The 19118-nt window shown below is 39.7% G+C and overlaps 2 protein-coding genes across 6 annotated transcripts; one reads left to right on the forward strand and one right to left on the reverse strand.

Annotated features, from left to right (window-relative positions):
* Positions 1-1117: 1117 nt before the first annotated feature.
* Positions 1118-8393, forward strand: LOC142970382 (uncharacterized). 4 transcript variants are annotated; one of them, XM_076110571.1, is made up of 7 exons: positions 1118-1344; positions 1635-1709; positions 2520-2558; positions 3843-3881; positions 4103-4264; positions 4430-4513; positions 5788-8393. In XM_076110571.1, the coding sequence occupies exons 1-7, from the start codon at positions 1246-1248 to the stop codon at positions 6322-6324; spliced, it is 1035 nt and encodes a 344-aa protein (XP_075966686.1). In that variant the 5' UTR covers positions 1118-1245; the 3' UTR covers positions 6325-8393. The 4 variants fall into 4 exon arrangements, with proteins under 4 accessions (XP_075966686.1, XP_075966687.1, XP_075966688.1 ...); XM_076110572.1 differs by having other exon boundaries at positions 3846-3881; XM_076110573.1 differs by lacking the exon at positions 2520-2558.
* Positions 8394-9911: 1518 nt separating this feature from the next.
* On the reverse strand, positions 9912-17872 carry avil (advillin). 2 transcript variants are annotated; one of them, XM_076110568.1, is made up of 19 exons: positions 17813-17872; positions 17522-17596; positions 17136-17332; positions 16944-17052; positions 16743-16853; positions 15498-15703; positions 15319-15397; positions 15005-15103; positions 14660-14813; positions 14443-14543; positions 13782-13919; positions 13496-13654; positions 13226-13405; positions 12486-12643; positions 12241-12385; positions 11904-12092; positions 11754-11822; positions 11180-11287; positions 9912-10025 (listed from the first exon to the last, which is right to left on the reverse strand). In XM_076110568.1, exons 1-19 carry the CDS (start codon positions 17870-17872, stop codon positions 9912-9914), a joined length of 2451 nt encoding a protein of 816 aa, XP_075966683.1. The 2 variants fall into 2 exon arrangements, with proteins under 2 accessions (XP_075966683.1, XP_075966682.1); XM_076110567.1 differs by having other exon boundaries at positions 11180-11290.
* Positions 17873-19118: the final 1246 nt, after the last annotated feature.

Genomic DNA, 19118 nt, shown 5'->3' on the forward strand with positions numbered 1-19118 from the left:
CTATCTATGCTCCTTTATATGATAAAGTCAATCAAAACAGCCAACTCTCCAGTAACTGTGTCCACCGTGAACCACCTCACTCAATATTTTTTATCAGTGAAGGCATTTTGACAAAAACAAGGTGTATATTATAATTATTGATTGCTTGATTCCATTCAGCTGCTTTGGTTTCATGGTGCTGGTATTGTGCACTCTGTGGCTTCCTGTCACACTGTAATGGCTTACCTCAAATACAACTGAGCCATCGTTAATGTTATTAGTCACAGCTTTGTTTTTCCTACTTAGACAAGTCAAAATATCTGCGCATAAATAGGCATGCATAAATCATTATAGTAATAATCTATCAATGAATGAAGTAAAGTGCAATTTGATAGATTAATTGATAAAAGAGATCCATAAATGTAAAGTAAGGCTGAGGAGTGAATGAGTGGGCTTGTTGCTGTAGATCCACATAACAGATGTGTTCCATTGAGTTGTCTGATCTGACTACCCAGATCATGTACACTGTGGACCAAATAGTATATAATGTAAATAGAAGTTCAAAGAATTTTGTATTGTTGACAGTGGAATTATAGGTGCTTTCAAGTATCGTTGCTTAGTGAATTAATGATTAGAAATAAGAAAAAATGTCTTCTTCAAAAGTAGAAGATGCTGAAACTGAGTGAAATAAAAAGCCCAGAGGTCTGTATGTTTTCATCATTACATCAAATAGGGAAACTCTATAAATATTGTGCATCATTTTATTATGCTTGCTTTTGTGATGATGATGATGACTCTAATTTTCATGGTGATTGGCAGAGACAAAGATATTTTTTATGTAGCCTATTTGTATTGTAATTAAGTGTGATGAGTTGCTTTTTTCTATTGTACTCTCCCACTGAACTTCCCTCATCTACTTCACGTTTTCACAAAATTCACACAAACCATAAAGCTCACCTGAACATCCCTGATAGGCCTTGTTTTTATTGAGGAGTTCCAGGACTTGAAATGCGTCATGGTTCTAATCTGAACCTTAAAAACTGCCAACAGTTTCAAAACAGTGATCTTTGACTTCTCTCTGTGTCTGTGTGGGTGGAGTGAGGGCGGTGTTAAACACAGTTTGGTCCTCGTGGCTCTCCGTAGACCACGACCTGGGCGTCGGCAAAATACTTCACTCACTGCTGCTGCGTCGAAAACAAAAAACCTCTTCTTCACTCAGAGGGTGCGGAGGTGTCTCTTACATAAACGGGAAACTGCATATAAAACATGCATTCAGTCACGCTGGACAGCAGTGGTTCGCCAAAGAAACGGACGTTATCTCGGGGGCTGAGCGAGGACGAGTCGCTCCGCAGCATTATAAAAGAGGTGAGGGATCACGACGTCATTACTGTTTGTTTAGAGCTAACGTTAACGTTGTGTTACTGTTGAGTATTATACGTTTTAAACGTTTAACGTCAGCAAAGTTGTCAAATGTGTGTATTTCGGCCATTTTTTCTTAACTGTTTAAGAATGACCAATGGCTCAAAGGAGCAGTTGGGCCTGTAGCTTCAGTTCACTTCCTGATTCATGACGTTAGCTAGCTAACGTTAGCGTGTTGTTGTGTTTCTGACTGTGATGCTAGGCTCTTTGTGTTTTTTGTTTGGTCTCCTTATCAGACCGAGAGTTCCTCCAGGCGTCTGATACGAAGCGACAGCCGAGTGGGCACCATGAAGAGGCAGACTGACAGTCAGGTAGGAGCCAGATAACACAACCAGGAGCCAGGAGTGGACACAAAAATCGAAACACCTGTACATTGTTTTGATCTCAAGCTAATCAAACATCTCCACAGTCCTGAATGTCTCCAGTTTATGTCTCTCATCACGTGTCATTATCATTGCTCATTGCGGTGTAATGATAATACATAAGCAGTAGTGGAAATGTACTCAAGTATTGGGCGTTGCACATTTTTGAGATACTCTATACTTCTACTCCATTAGTTAACGTTACATTTCAGAGGGAAGTATTTGTACTTTGTACTCCGCCAACTGACAGTTGTAGGCAGATTAAGATTTGCATAAAGATGATATCATAACCATATAAAAACTCAATGTAACATATTTACGTTAATCACTGATTCTCAATTTTTTTTGTCACATAGATTTGTTTTAAAAACAGCTTGAAGCCAAGATCAGGAACCACTGACCTAAACTAGCTAACAGCTCCACCTCCACCAGCTACAGTAGTTAAATGCTGCTTACATATTGTTGCATTGGTATTAAAAATCAAATTTCATATATTTTAATATATCAGTTACACAGGGCAAAATAAGTAATTAAACGTTTGATAATTTGCAGTACATTTTGGTTAATACTTCTGTACTTTTACATAAGTACAATGTTAATGAAGAGCCTTAACTTGTTATGGAGTGTTTTTGTTGTATTAGTACTTTAACTAAAGTAAATAATCTGAATACATCTTCCTGCACTTAAGAGACTGCTAACGCCTTTGTGTCTGTTCGGTGTGTCATGTCACAAAGCCTGTTTTTAAACGTTTATTTACAGAAAACCCAACCTTGCGTTCAGTCACCTTGTTGGGACAAGGTGTGTACCTGGATTAAAAGCTTAAAAACTGTCTTCCCTTGTTTATCTTTGAAAATATAACATTATTTGTGTGGCATTCTTTTCTGCTTTGTACTACTGACGTTAAAACTGTGTAAAGGCAATGAGGCTGATGCAAATGTGTCTTCATAAGATGATGTTGCCTCAAATTGTGTGACCCATCATATTCTATGACCTACTTAGGAGTGTCAGCCATATTGCCACTGCATATGTGTTTTTGAAAATCCTAACTCGCATGCTGTACTTTGAGAGCCGTTATCAAACATGGTGCTACATAGTGTTTGATAGCTGCGATTGTGGTGTACAAAAGTCGGTTACTTGTTTGAATTGTGACGCTAGAAACCGAGGAGGCACCGTTTTCGGTAACAGCTGTTATCACACAGAGTATGTGATAAGGAATGATTAAACATTAAAGTTTGCATTCCTAACTGGGTCACATAATTTGGTGCAATACCCTATTTTACAGGGTGTACAGTGTCAAATAAAAGGTTTCATTTTAAAAAGGTCTATTCTTTTTTTGGTTTTCTGAGGACTAATAAGGCTTTTTTTTTTTTGTTACAGCAGACATTGAACTAGCACAGGTGTTAGTAATAACATTATTGACGACTCCGCTAATTTGAAGAGTCCCAGTAAGCCGCGTCAGTGAGCCAGCACCCTTAATACAGGACCCTGAAACTGAAGAAGCTACATCATATTCAGCCATCATTAATTGTATTATTTAAACCTGTGACATGTCAAAATGTGTTTTTTGTTTTTAAAAGGTCTAATAGATCAAAGTAAGAGCTATTGTCCATGCAGTCATCAATAGAAGTGAAAGAGCATCCTACTAACAGAAACAAACTACTAACATTAATTCAGTAATCCTTGTTTTGTTTTTTAAGGACAAATAACTTCACGTATTCACAAAAGTAAAGATTTTCAAAATTTACAGAAAATTCTACATCACAACACATATCTGAACATTGCTTTTCTTATGGCTCACGGATCTTACACAAGCCAATACCAAAGTCCTGCAGCACATGGTACTTTGTGACGCTCAAAACGATTCATTTGTGAATTACCTGCATGGTGATTTTAAATTCTATTTTTTGTAATTTGTTGTACAAGTCATATTATAGTTATCATGTGTAAGCGAGAGGAGTAAAGGAAACCGATCCAATATGGCCTTCTAGAAAATGCTTCTCTTCATTTCACCTCATTAAAAACACTTTAGCATTATTTACAAATGAACACTATTCTTAAAAAATGTGTTTTCTCCTCTTTCAGCAGTCGGAGCAGGACCTCTACATGGGACTCCCAGAAATGGTGAGTATTTCTTACTGTAATTATGAAAATGATTTCTATTTAAAGACTGTTCTGTGCGGTCTCATAGATCACTACAGTCATGCATATTCTTTTACATATGATGGGATTGTTGTGCTCCCACTGATGCCTCTGAGAGCTCACTAAACACTTGTTCACCCACTGATGGGCATGCGTTCCTCTAAGTTTGCCCACACTGATTTGTAACTGTGTTTGTGGTGCAGCTGGAGCTGCAGGCCAGCTATGAAGAGGTGGTGCAGGAGCTGCGTGGGCTGGAGGTCGAGCGAGAGACTCTGTTGTTCCAGGTGGACGTCCTGCAGGACACACTGGAGGGTGTAGAGGAGCTGCTGGCGGAGGCCCAGAGGGAAGCTGGACAGGCTAGTCTGGTACGTCGAGGCCTCACAAGCACTGAAACGCCACTTAAATTCAAAACTTCAGCAATATATAGACGTCTCTTAGTCTTCAACCTCTCTAATGAGAAGTTTGTTTTTTGTTCCTCGATCCAACAAAGTACGACACTAACGGACCGTTTTTCTTTGCTTTACTTGTAGGATTTGGAACGAGAGAGGGAAGCCAAGAGGAAATCGGAGAGCATGGTCTGCTCTCTGATGCAAGAGGTGGAGAGATTAAAAGAGGTAAAATGGGGGGGGGTTTAAGATTCTTTAGAGTTCTGATGGCTTATGAATACTTCAATGAATGAATACTTGATATTACAATTTAAATACCACAGAATTTATAGCATAGAAAAAAAGTACCATCTACCTCAATTTATATGGTTTGAATTTCTCCCCATGAAATTTACAGAAAGGTGATTTCAAATAGTGTTTTTTTCAATAACAAAAAAAGTATTTAATATATAAAAGACAATTGATACTTGAAATCAGGTCAAATTCAGCTGGTCCATAGAAACATATGATGAAATCATATATACAGATATCATGATAAACAATGAAGTTGTCTAAATTGATAATAACAAGCACACACTAACTCAAATTTTTCTCTCAAAAAAAGCGTATTATTATGCACTGAAGCTCTTGATTAAATGAAATTCGTCAAGTATTTAATTCCCACAAGATTATACAAAACCATGTGGTTATTTCATATCGCATATTTATGAATTGAACTAGCAGAAAACATGCTATGTCGTTATTGAGATGATCACCCAAACCTAATTTGAAGTTAAATCTAAAACATCATGTCAAGTCAAAAACATCTGAGCTTCTGGACGTTTCAATGGAGGAAACCAACTCATTTTTAAGATGTCATAAAGTCAGTGGTTTGTTTGTTTATTATGTATTCAGTTAAACTTCACAATCATGTCTTCAGTTGTTTATAAAGTTACATTTTTCATGGCTTTTCTTTCCTTCCATATAGATCAGAGATGGTATTAAATTGACACGCACATTTAGATAAAATACTCAAGTAGTAACTATATTGTGTTTTATCTGAAAAGACACTTAATGTACTGTGATGTCTTGAGAGGTCGGGATCAGCTTGTGAGGCGTGGGTGCACAAATGAAGACAACAAGCGGTTGTGTTCTAACTCAAAATAATATATTTAGATTCTTCAAACAAAAGGTAAACTTCAGTCCAGCCGAAAGCCGCTACAAAAACCAAACATAAGTATCTTCCATTTTCCTCTTTGTGCGCTCCTGTCCTCCTCTCTCCAAACATTTCCTTCTTCTTCCCCACACCAACCTCTCCCGGGTAATCAGTCCCCTCTCTTTCAGCTGGGCCGCCGCCTTGGCCCCGGCTGCCCTGCTGACTATGGGAATTGTAGTTTGTTACCCCGATGCCATGAAGGGTTGTAGTCTTTGCTGCAGCCACCGGGAGGGGATGTATCTCCCGTTGATGACCCTCCCTCTCATGACATCACAGTACTCATGGACAACTCAATTTCTCTTTGCAGGAGAGGAATAACGAGGCTTCTGCTACAGGGAACACACATGGAAGTGTGGATGTGGTAACGACACAAGGACACCAAATGAAAAAGGATGCAAAGGAATTGATGAAAGAGTCCTTGCCGTGTGAACCTCAAAGAAGTGAAAGGCGAGGCAGAGCGTCGGAGAACGGAGGACAGAGTGAAGAGGCAGAGGATGAGGGAGGCGTCCAGACGAAGCTGAGGAAGATGGTCACTAAGCCCCTCGGCCAGTTGCCGTCTCTTGCAGTGGACGACCCATCCTCCGGAGACGGCATCCTGCAGAGGCCTTACGAACACGACGTCAGGGACGGACGAGACCCTTCTCCGGACAGGAACGACTCGGACAGCATAAGTGCCTACGAGGATGCGTCCACTGAGATTCCAGAGCAGGACGGGATGTTTCCGGGTGAAGCGGACACTTTGGAGCTGCCTGAGGATTCAGAGAAAAGTTCTGCTAACAACTGCCTGGTCAATGACGAGACAACCCAAGACCCCAAAACTTCTGAAGCTTGTGTTGTGTCTTAATCTGGTTTATCTACTACTGAACAAAAGGGCAGAGGTGATTGATTATTGATCATTTGGTGTAATTCAAGAGCTCTTTGATCTGCAGTTTACCCACATCTGATTTTAATGTTCTTAAAAAAACTTTGAGGCCAACAATAACCATTTGAAGACGTCACTATAGGCTCTAGGGAATCTTTATGATAATTTTACACTAGTTTTTGAAATAGTTTTTAACAAAATAGTAAATTAGTTATTCAGCAGATTGCTTTATAATTGGTTGTAATACACTGTAGTAAAACTGTAAGTTTCAGTTTTAAATTCTCAACAAAGAAACTCAGGATCCAGGCGGTTTACTCGCTGGAATTCCACTGCTGACTACTTAAGATTATTTGCCGCCAATTTCTTTTTATATCAGTCATATCTTTTTTGTAATTCGTGGATCGACACGGACAATAGTCCGTGCCGCTTTGACCGTTTACCTCTTTTAATAAGGTTTGTTTGTATACAAACAGCTGCCAGGACACAAATCAGGATTTACCTGTGGACTAAACACAGTGAGCTCTGTATTACAGAGAAACATTACATCAGAAACTTTAGGAATTTAGAAACTGGCAGTTGTAGATCAACAACAGGAAATCAACGGCAGTTGTTTGAAAGATTATAAGATAAGGAAAAGGGAAAGTGCCATCTATTTGCTGCCTTGCTGATCTTTACAAGAAGATTATTTTTTTTTAACTTTCCATTTACGTCCCTTTTTCCTGTTTTTATATGTTGAATTTAGGGAAATTGATTTGGCTGCATTTGCACTTTTTAAAGTTCTTGTATTGTGGCATCAAATGTACGACTTCATTAGAAACAACATTCCCGTAACAACCAAACACGTCAGTGAGAAGTAAGGAGCCGACCTGCTGCAGGCTTCTTCTCTGCTGCATGGTCATACTGTATGTTTGCACATTTGCTTTCGACTTCTGATTGCTGTAAACACTTTGTATTTAATCACAATTTTTTTTTTACGTTTTTATACAATGTGAGGTTTCTTTTATGCTCGAGGCAGGAATAGACCCTTTCACCTCATTCGTGATAGTTTGCATGAGCACCTAAGAATGTATATTGATTTCCAAATTGCACATGAATTGATGTCATCAATCAGTACTTTTGCACGCAGTACACGTATATACAATAATACTTTGACATGGTATTTACTGCGACAATTGCTATTTTGAAGGGATTTTAATTTTGTTTGCAGATGATGGATCGTTCTGTCATTTCCTGTTCTTTCATGGTGTCTCTTTAGCAAAATCAACACAATTTCAGTTTTGATGGAACAAATCATGAGTCACTAATTCTGATATCTGATTCTGTTACAAAAAAAAACCAAAAGCAGCAATATCATTACATTTGAAGATGGGTAGAATGTTGCTGCATGAAGCTGCTTATCATTTTGTTGGTTTAAGGCAGCGTGACTCATTTGCCTTTTTTATTACTCTAATGAGACGCATTTGAACATAATGCTGGTTCACTTGCTCGTACCTGATTATTTGTTGTGTTGGCTGCTGTGATGCATAAAGCCTTAGACACAAACGGCTCAGATTACTGCTGTTTGTTCCACTAAATATGCCGATGGAAGGTTACTGTTACTGTAGTCCTGTGTGGTGGCGCTGTAGTCAGATCTTGAGCAACCAACGTTGGTCAGACTTTTTTACATGATCATCCACAATCATTTGTTTTCCATGATTCATTCCATGTTCCTATTGGTTTCCTGTCAGGTCAAAGGATTTGGTTTGTTGTAACAAACCAGTAAAGTTACATTACTGACTTTTAACTGATAAAACATATTTTTTAAACTTACATCACTGGAGCTGTTTTGGATTTTGAACACAGCAGTGGGTTTATTGACCATTTATCAAGTAATCAAATTGGTTTTGTTTCATTTTCCTTCATGCAAAAAATCTGTCCTTACTGTAAGTTGATGTGTTTTATGGGTCTACATATTTGCTTTGTATGAAATGTTCAGATGTAACGGTAAATACATTTATACTTGTAACGGAAAATACATTCCAGACATATCAAAATAAAAACAGTGAATAATGCCAATTAGTCATTTTTTCAACTTCTATGTAAAATGTTCATGACGTGATAAAGGAATCTGCATCATAAGCAGCTTTAAAACTATCTAAAGATACTGAGATGGTTGAAAGCTGGAAACACAAGGACGGTTCCTTCAGAGTCCTTTAGAGAAACTCATGGAAAAAACTGAAAATGGCATCGATGATAATAATTATGGAAATTCTGAAGTCAAATGTCTCTTCCACAGGAAGGTAATCTGTTCCTGTAAAATTACAACAGACATCCATCAGAAATATAACTAAACTACTGTACTCCTGGAGATACATGGAGAAACTTTTAAACATTTTGTTCCCTGAAATATTTTGGCCTGACGTGTTGTAATACATTTTGTCCAACAGATGGCAAAGTAGACCTCAGAGTTATACCTACAGTGCACTCAGTAGAGTTCAGATCTCCGTCAAGTATTTCTGGAACGACTACTGCTGAATTCTAGGCACCGATTCGTTGTAATGTAGGCAGCTCGAAGTCATTGCACAAGACATACAATCTTGACAAAAACAAAATGAAACTCACCAAGCTGTCTGCCCGCTGAGCAGCAGTTGAGTGGCGGCGATGCACTCACCTGTGTTATCGCTTGCAGCGGCCTCACAAAGAGTCGTGAGTGAGGAGTCAGCAGGCAGTCAATGGCAGTATAAAACAGGTAATAAAAGGTGTTTTGAGAAAGTATGAGTCACCGCAACCATGAGAGGTCCTTGAGCATAAAGACAGTTTACTGCAGCAGAATGCGAGATTAGCAGTGGACAGACGCGCCTACACACGCAACCTTTCACATGACCCTCTTGGCAGAAGCAAAAATAATTAGTTTGGTACTGATGAGTTTGATAAATTACATGTTTTATTTTATTTATTTAAGTTCTGTTTTTAATGTTCGGGTTACATTACATTACATTACATTACAGTCATTTAGCAGACGCTTTTATCCAAAGCGACTTACAATAAGTGTATTCAACATCGGTATTCAAGAGAACTACTAGTCACCGGAAGTCATAAGTGCATCTCCTTTCTTTATGCGTCTAAGAGCATAAACCAGAGCAAAAGTACAGTGAAGAAACAAACTAATACGAATTCAATAAGTGCAACAAACTAATATGAATACAATAAGTGCTAAGTGGAAGGCTCAGGGTATCTCTGTGTATTCATTCATTGTTATGTCTAATTGGCTTTTTATCACATGATCTCTTGTTCAGGCTGTGGTGTGTTAATTGAGGAGGTAAGCCATGACACAAAAACACACACAGCAGAATAAGCAATACAGTTTATATTTTTTCATACTGTGAGTTCAGATATTATTATCAATTAATCAGTGTTGATTGTACAACATCAGCACAGGTTTAAAAATAATCAAGTATTAAAGAGTTGTATTACAGAATTTTGGAACAAATTTATGAATTACAAGACAATCAGATTGAGTTTATGTAAAGTCATTAATTGTAGGGGAGGGGGGCTGACACAAAGTTCTTTAATAGTAGTAACTTAGTAACTCAAAACATCCCCTTTTCTTTCTTCATGTTCAGTTGTTTCCACTGTGGCATGCTGGCAAAGTCGTCTTTGGTGACCTCAAATACGTGGTTGAAGTCGGAGTCAGACAGGTATTTCTGAAAAGCAGTTCTCAAATTTTAGTCATTGAAAACGAATGATTAACAATACATTTCTGATACCATTTAGCAGCAAAGCATCATGGTTACACCTCACAACAGGATGCACAGAATGTTGAGTGGTTCATCGAAGACAGAGCAGGGAACAAATCAGGGACTGTGCTAATTAACGAGTAGGTCCTGAATAATAACAACTGAATGGAGCGCAATGAGAATAATGTGGCATTTGGAGGAAATCGCTTACTTTTATTTTTGTTTGTCAATACATTTTTCTAAGTAAACATTTCAGAATAAAGTTTCAGTTTTGTATTCTCGATGTCTGAAAAGAGTATGTGGGTCACGGCTGCGGCTGTGCTGCTGCTTACTTCCTAGTGTCCCCCCCTGTGTTTCCAGCACATCCCTATCTGTCCCTCCTTGTCTGTGCGTGTGCGCGTGTGCATGTGTGGTCCTCCTGGCTCTCCTTGCTCCCAGCTCTGCTCATCATACACACCTGTCTACAATCAGCTAATCATCCCTCCCAGTCTGCACAGCTGCTTCACATCAGCCTGCAGTACATCTACCCCAGCTTTTCAATCAGTCTTTACCAGATCATTTGCTCAACTAATGTGGTATCTATGCTCAGGCCAAGCTTTGTGAGTTTTCCTTATATTCTTGTTCCTGAATTAAATCTTGCCTGTTTCCTGTGATCCAGGATGCCTGTCAGCTGGTCTGCTCCGAAGCCTGCCCACATCTCTAACCTTCGTCCAGCCTGGTCTCACAGCAAACTTCATTAACCTACACCAACTGCTTTTCAGTGTCCTGTGTTTGGGTCCATCTGTACCACACTACAACAATGTGCTATTTTCCATAAGGCATATATCACCTTCCGTTAATATAAGGGTATGTTTCGCTCTATAAGATGACAAAGAAAAAAATAAACCTTGTTGTCAAAACAAACCAGGAACATTGCAGTTGCTTTGCTTAATAAAATATCATCTAGCTCACCATCAAGGCTTTATTTCTGCCATGACTGGTTGGATGATGCAGAAGATACATTGGAACTGTTTCAGGGGCAAAGTGCACAAATGTGGTGGCTGAACTTTAACTCTTATCACATCCTGCTAGGCACCCACTCCCCACACACACACACACACACACACACACTATCTACCTACCTCTTTCTGGGTTGCGTCAACACCTTCAGGCAGCTCGCTGGAAAGCTTGTTGACCAAGTCGTCAGGTGGAAGAAACTGAAAGATTTTCTCACTTTCAACACAGTCCTGCTCCTAGAAAGTCACATTAAGGTTCACTTTATTAATATTTGTATCTAATATATCACTTCCTGTTGTGGCATTGAATCAGATGGTGATCAAGTACTTTGTCAAGTACTCAAGTTTTTGACTCCTGTCCCTTACTTTGTATTATAACTCTTATACATATTCAAGGTTAGGGAGCCAAAAGTAAATATATAAAAACATATTTCATGTTATTGTAATGTCTATAGTATGTATGTCTATAGTAATGTCTATAGTACTTAGAAATAACTGCTAACCAGTCAATGCTTGAGGTTAGACTGGACGTTTGCAGTCCTACAGTAACCATTCCTGAATGTCCCTCTGTATGTAATACATCTTTACCTTAACCACTAACAGAAACTTTTTCCTACATGTGACATTAAGAAGAATGGTAATATTTTGGAAACCATGGCATCAGACGCATTTTTCAAAAAATAAACAAGACCTTACATACAGTTGTAACATTAACCGGTGCTGCTTCTTCTCCCAACTCCTTCTTCAACTGCTCATAGCTCTTTCCTCCCTAAAAGAAATACATATATGTTATGTTTTTCCTCGTCAATGCACACATGTTGATGCTCCATTTCAGTTGAAAAACACTTACACTCCATTTGGAGGGGTCCCAGGCTGTGAACCACCCAGTGAATGTGGGCGGCTCAAATCCCTGCTTGATCAAGACGATGGGGGTGTCAGGGTCTCTGGCGCCCGGGTGGGTGCGCAGGTACTCTTGGCTTGTCACCACTGACTCTTTACGCTCTACCTCATTGGTCTCTTTACCGATCCAGAGAATCACCTGGGACCAATGATAAGAAAAGGCACTTTTAAGATTAAGTAACATGGCACAAAAAGGCTACAAAGAAATACAGGTATATTGGGGATGTTATGATTCAGCGTTGTAATATGCTAATGTCCATAGCCACTAAATTAAGTGTGTATCGTACCTGGTCCCATGTGTCCAGCAGCATGACATCATCCTCATTGAGGTCGTCCTGGGTGAACTGAGTCACCTCGGTCACAATGAAACGGCCCGTCTTATTGGAGCATTCGAACAAGCGCGGCTGGTGGTCAGAAACCGTCTGCTGTAATCTGCAGTCAACAACGTGACATGCAAAATAGTGGAAAACAAAACAAATTCTTCAGTCTTCACAAAGCCATTTTGCAAATATTAGTATTGTGTCATCATCACCTCTTGTCACTAGCATAGGGAGCTTTCCCTCCGAGCAACTCCCAGAATTCAATGGGCTCCTGACCCTCGGCCACAATCTCCTCAGAGAGTTGCCGTGAGTTCTGGCCAATCACAGAGCTCACCTCCTTTGCCATGGCTCTCTCGTCTCCACTTGATCCCTGGCAAAAAAAAAATCAGTTATAGTTAGTTACCATGTACACTGTATGGGCAAAAGTAAACGGACAACCAAACATTACACCCCATATGTGATTGTACAACATCTCATCCATAACCACTGGTACCAACACGCTGCTGTAACATTATTTTGGGAAGACTTTCCAACTGGTTTTTGAACCTGTCCACAGGGAACTGCTCCCATTCAGCCACAAGAGTGCTGACCTCTTCGTTCCAGTGCAATACCTTGCTTTGTGCACAAGGGCCTTCTCCAAACTGTTGCCACAACGTTGGAAGCACACTGTGGTCTAAAGCATCATCGTACTCAAAACATGAAAACAGTCCCGGACAAAAAGTAGACAAATGTTTCTGGATGTGGGTTTCTACATATGTTTGCCATGGAGTATCTTTACGTATACTTTTTACCTTTATGTAACAATATAAACAAGTGTGGACATACATACAAAAATACATAAAATACAAGAAACCACAAAAATGCTATAATAAGTGTTATATTGTATATTCACCCTGCTAATACAGTTCAGTGAATTATCAGTGTAACTATCTGATTTTAACACCTTTCTTACCTTTCCACACCACAGATGGATTCCTGATTCGCTCTTGAGTAAAAACACATCATTGGAGTTCAGAGAGGTGGCCAGCGCAGGAACCTCAATGGCTTTTGTGTTGGATGGGTCAAAACCATGGACCTGGAACAACCTTATCGGTGGCTCTGGGTCAGAGGGCCCATTTCTAGACGTGCCCCCCTTACAGGAAAACGAGAAATAGTCTGTACTGGTATAGAAACTTTATACACCAGAACACTTCCAGATAAATTATTATAAATGCAGTCGTACCTCAAAGATGACCATTTTACCCTTGAACATCGCCAGAAAGTGTCTTGGTTCTTTGCCCATTGTTAATCTCACTTGAACTGGCTCATCACCATACTTCTGATCCAAGTCCACAGCCTGAAATGCTGAGGCTGCAATTTCATCCTGTGTCGCATGACGACCCTGAATAATAGGGGACAGTAAAGGATATACTGTTTTTAAGCATTATTGAAAAAATCGTAATATTTCAGTGTGTGAACGTGAATTATTATCATTATGTAATACACTGGGTGTTAAAGCAAATCCTCACCTGCCATATGTAGAGCAGGTGGTACTTCTTGTTGTTAACCAAGTACGTGTAGAGGATCAGGTAGCAGTCTCCTCCATAGAAGTATCCGTACCATTGAGGGTCCACGGGGACAAGCTCCAGATTCTCGACTCTCCACACCTGGGAACCACAAAGAGCTTCATTAACACAAAATCACAGAGTTGCATTCAATGTGTGTAGGGAAGTTAGTGCCCCTATGAGGCTGTAACACTCATTACACATTACAAAAAAAAATTGTTGGTAAGAAATACAAAGCAAATTTTCCGTCATGGCTTAATTAAACAGAACAGAGCCCTCGTCAATGTTATTAGTAACACCTGCTGCTTTTCCTGCAACGACAAGTCAAAATGTCTGCTGTAAAAAGGGCATCTTGAGTTGTAATTAATCAAATTACTACAAAGCAATTGCCACACAGATAACCAGGGGCCTCTGGTGCCCCCAAGGATCTCGGTACTGAGACTGGCCCTGTTGGTAATGCGGCTCTGTTTTTCTTCTTTAACTATACGCTTAACTGCACTTTGAGCTAAATGTTAATGGTAGCACAGCACGGCTGAAGCTGACAGTATTCAGTCATCAGTTTTTTGACCTGTTGATACAGAAGATGATAGACTGATCCTCCTCAAAGTTAAGTTGTCACAGTTACCTCTACTTGACCTGAGCCATCGTCCACCATTCGCTCCTGTGCAGCGACCTCTTGCATCACGTGCATCAGAGAGGCATCAAACTTTTCCTGTTTGATATGAGCTGAAGCAAAATTTGGTCACAAAACAAAACCGATTTCAATATATTTTAATTTTCATCGGGAGCATTACTTTTAGTCTGTGCTTGTTGTGTTTATGCAAATTTAAGAATACACATACCCACTTTTCCTCTTGTATGCACTTTGCCCAGACCTTGAGTCTGGTCCTTTACAGTCCACCTCTGGAACAGCTGCTTGAAGAGAGCTGACTCTGCTCCGTCATTTACTGTCTCCACATTTGTAGTGATCGGGTAGTTTTTAGCTTTGATGAACTCCTACAATATAACAGCCAAACAGATAAAAACATAGCAAATACACTCTGGTAGAATTTATTGCAGGACTGCTGTATTACACTGCATTAGTTTTAGCTAGGTGTTGTATTGTGTACACTTGCAACTGAGTGCGTGCAATAGCAGTCAAAGACAAGCTAAGGATACATGTGAAGGTCTGATGTAAAGTCTCTCACCAAAGCTCTGGCCATAGAAGCCTGTCTCTCAGCTTTGTTTGCTTTCTTCCCCTTCCATACAAACATCTTTATCCCTCCTTGATCCAGGAAGTAGCAGTCCTAAACAGATAATTAGATAATAAATCATTTCTTACCATCAGTAAATAAACTATTTGTTCGAGTCATTCGAGTCCAAACAGTAGTGAACAGGAATAGTGAAATGTCACACTAGACGGACAACCCCCAAGTTTCATGGTGGCATTGGCACCCATCTTGGCGTGGCCATAAAATAAAGCCTAGGCGTTCTTTATTAGGTCAATATTGCACCAACTCACTTCATGGTTCAGGAGATCCTGAACCAGTGGTCTGGAAGCAACTTCTGTGACCTTCATCTGACCATCAGCATCTGTCACACTGAAATAAAAGGCACAAACAAATGAGTAGTAGCAAACAGCACTTTAACTGGACATGAACCACATGAAATGCTGGAAGCCACGGCCTGGGAGCAGCTTACTGGTAGAGAGTGAGTTTTGACTTCTGTTCCTGGTCAGCAGTTTCATCTGGAGGTCCGTCTTTTAGGTTTGAGCTTCTTGCTCCAAGAACACCATTCAGGATCTCCATGTTCTGTGGAGAGTCTCTCTCTGCTTCACCTTCGATCACTCGGATCTCTGCCCGACCTCCTCGCTCTCTGTCTCGGATGTCTTTGGCCAACATCATACCCTAAGAAGCAGAAGTACAACACAGACAAACCACAAAATCAAGAAATCCTAGACATAAAAAAAAAACACCACCAGTTATCAAAGAAATTATAAAGTGAGATAAAGTGAGATTTCATCAGTGTAGTGACAATCTCATTGCTAATTAGTGTACCCTAATAAACATAAACAAAGAAATATGTGCAGTTTAGACATTCAGCTAAATTGTTTTCATTAGCACACATCTGGGGGGGGGGGGGGGGGGGTACACATTTCTGTGACAACGCCGTTATTAGCTGTATGAGCGCAGTGCAGAGCGGCAGCCGTGAGCTGACCAATGGGACACCTTCACATGCACAAACATGCATAAAGTATGTCAACAAAGCAAGGAGAAGCTTCGACAACAACACACACAAAGGGAGTGCGACATCATTCTCTGCTCATAAACATGTAACCTAACTAATAAATAATATATCTGAACTAACTTAAATGTGGTGTAGACAAAATTATGTAAGCTAGAATATCAATGCCCTGAAAGCTTCAGTCCTCACTGCATTGCTGTTACGTCGTTTTGAACTGTGTGCAGTGGGATAATGAATCATTCATAGTCTCCGACCTTCCTGCAGGAAGAAGGAAATGAGCTACGACTGCACACTCCCACAGCTTTCCATAGAGGTTTAAATATGATATTTAGATCTGGTGAGGGCAGCACGGAAAGCCTTGTTTCAGCGTCCACGCCTCAAACGTATGTCTCACATTCAGATAAAATGCTGCAAATAGCACACTAGAGCTGAAAGAGCAGGTAAATGTGCCTTCCATGTCACTTTTCAATTCAAAATGATTATAAAACATTTTTATATGAGAACATTTAGATAGTAGAATAGGTAAAGTTATTGTTATGCTATTATTGTACACTCAAACATACAGTACATTTGAATGCAGTCAATGGATTCAAGCTGATTTTCTGAAATCTTACTGCATATCCTGTTTTATTGAAAATGAAGAATATAAGAGTTTTTTTTCCCTACTTAACACAGACACCCATGCAGTCACATAAATCTTACTTTAATCTTTTCCTGTTTGTTACACTTGGGTCCGTTCCACTGAACGATGGTCTTGCCAATGTCCAACAAAAACACATCTCCAAGGTTGAAGCTCTTCCAGCTCATCTCCACCTGAAACAATTTAAAACATAAAGCACTCTCTCTTCCTGACGTCCCATAATGTCCTATAATGCTAAATAACCACTGTGAAGTGCGACGCACCTCATTTGCAATCACTCTTTTCTTCCCTTTGACATGAAGCAGTCTCTTAATGTCATAGCTGTTGGTTTCAGTGTGCCTCATGCCTGATGCAACTCCACCTTTCTTATAGCTAAACAAGACAGGATGATGATTATTAGGGTTTCTTTCACTGTCTATAACACGATTGACTTCTGTACCAACATTTTCACTCACATTACTCCTTGTTTGAAGTAGCCCCTAAAGGCATCAGACTCGTGGTTCTGAACCTCGCGGTGCTGGACCGGAGTGGAACCCAAAAATTCATCGAGCTGTGTGGTGTAAATAGCAGCTGCACCCTGTTCATCCTGAGTGGACTGTGAGCCGATCCAGTAGTGGATATCATAACAGAGAGAGCTGCTCACCTTCTGGGTCTGTGGAGAGAGGAGAAACAGAGCGTGCGGGGTGATGTGCAGACCAGGATGTCATCTGATATATTAAAAGACAAAAGCATTTTGTCTCTGCTGCATTAAACAAAGTCTACAAATACAACAGTGGACTTTACTTTTCAAACAAGCAGCCACGGCACCCAAAACCACAAATAGTGACCTTCTCAGACTTACAGACAGAAGTACGTAGCAGTCACCCTCATAAAAGTTTCCATAAGACTTCTCAGGGACTTGTACCAGCTCCATTTTCTGTTGCACAGAGAGAGAAGAAAAAACAAATATCTACATCTCATGTCTAATAACCGGTATTCCTCAATCTCTTTTTTCCCACATCATCACTGCTGTTTTAGTCATTTACTCCAGGAGTAGCAGACTTTTTTTTCCTTTTCCCATGAAACCAAACACCCGATTTGGGAAAACTTCAGTCTATAGAAAGCGTTGCGTCATACTGTGAAATCAAAGTACCTCGATTCTCCAAATTATGATCCCAGAGCTGTGAGTTACTGCTCTGAATGTGTGCTCCATGTTGCTCGGATGCACTCGGTTTCAGTGGCTCTTGTGCACTTTTGTTGCTTTGTTTTCTTTTTCTAGAAGAGGAGATCATTATCAAATCACATTTTTTTTGGTACATTAAATACAATTTCCTTCAGTACAGACCTACAGCAACACACATTTTGACATTATTTGAAAAGGTTTTCCTCTTTAGTCTCTTTTCTCTTGATAAACTGCACAACATAAGATTCGTAGCATACCTGTAACGAGCCAACTTGATCAAATCTCATAATTTATATATTTATATTTGGATGTATTTATATATTATCCAGCAGAACATACCTGGTATTCTTGTCCTCTTGAAGACTTCCCTGCAATCTGATAACAGATGGCCCTCGATCCTCTTCCCCTCACTGCCCCTAAAACATTTGCCTGTGTTTGCATGTTTCAGGACCTCTCACAGTGTTCTACCCAATCACTGAGGAAAACACAAAATCCTGTAGGCAAATGTGCTGAAAGGAAGGATTGACTCATATTCAAATGCACAAACACACACAGTAATCACCGCCATCTTATCACCATACCCTGTACAACCATATTCACGCCATAGATGGATGTATGCACAGCTATTGGTTGAAAGATTGTCTATCAATAATAACTTTGTGTTAATGGGTTTCACAAGAATGGTATGGCACATGAATTATTATAGCTACTGAAAAGCATAAAGATAACAATGATTATATGTTTAAATTCATTTTAGTAGTAGTATTAGCATTCCTTTTAGTAGTATTATATATCTTGTATATCTGCTGTGCATGCTATGAATATGATGACGATAATGTGAACTTCTACACATACACACTGAAGCAGATGAGGTCAGGCCTTGTTGTTCTTTACTCTGACCCCGACACACCTCTGTGAGATGGGTTTGTTCGGTGACATGAAGGAGACAAGGCAACAGTTAGCACAAAGGTGTGGCCCCATCCAGGGCGACTCTCCACCTGAGAGGGTCACATTAAGACATTTTGATGAAATACAGAATAAATACTAAATTACATATATTTTGTTTTGAAGGAAGACTTTAAACATCGCAAAGTCTGTTCACAGGTTTTTGTACTGTAGATGTGAGAAAAGTTGTATAAAAACTTTTGTGGCTGCAGAAGGAACTGTGTGATGTCTGATAAATTGACTCAAGTGATGTCACTAGAGTCAGCGTCAGTTGAGTCTGAAGACAAGTTTGAAAAAAAAAAAAAAATCTGGAGGTGTAGAGCTAGAACGA

The sequence above is a fragment of the Anarhichas minor genome, unplaced genomic scaffold, assembly GCF_050575085.1.
Source record: "Anarhichas minor isolate MPS153535 unplaced genomic scaffold, ASM5057508v1 ptg000043l, whole genome shotgun sequence".
In the NCBI taxonomy this organism is placed as follows: domain Eukaryota; kingdom Metazoa; phylum Chordata; class Actinopteri; order Perciformes; family Anarhichadidae; genus Anarhichas; species Anarhichas minor.

What these genes read in the sequence shown, in the direction of transcription:
- avil (XM_076110567.1), bottom strand. Translation starts at nt 17,872, where the DNA reads ATGGAGCACACATTCAGAGCAGTAACTCACAGCTCTGGGATCATAATT. An exon ending in TCATAATTTGGAGAATCGAG is followed by an intron (nt 17,597 to 17,812) that starts GTACTTTGATTT and finishes TCTGTGCAACAG; the next exon opens with AAAATGGAGCTGGTACAAGT. An exon ending in ACCTGCTCTACATATGGCAG is followed by an intron (nt 13,655 to 13,781) that starts GTGAGGATTTGC and finishes CCTATTATTCAG; the next exon opens with GGTCGTCATGCGACACAGGA.
- LOC142970382 (XM_076110571.1), top strand. Translation starts at nt 1,246, where the DNA reads ATGCATTCAGTCACGCTGGACAGCAGTGGTTCGCCAAAGAAACGGACG. An exon ending in ACATGGGACTCCCAGAAATG is followed by an intron (nt 3,882 to 4,102) that starts GTGAGTATTTCT and finishes TTTGTGGTGCAG; the next exon opens with CTGGAGCTGCAGGCCAGCTA. An exon ending in AAGCTGGACAGGCTAGTCTG is followed by an intron (nt 4,265 to 4,429) that starts GTACGTCGAGGC and finishes CTTTACTTGTAG; the next exon opens with GATTTGGAACGAGAGAGGGA.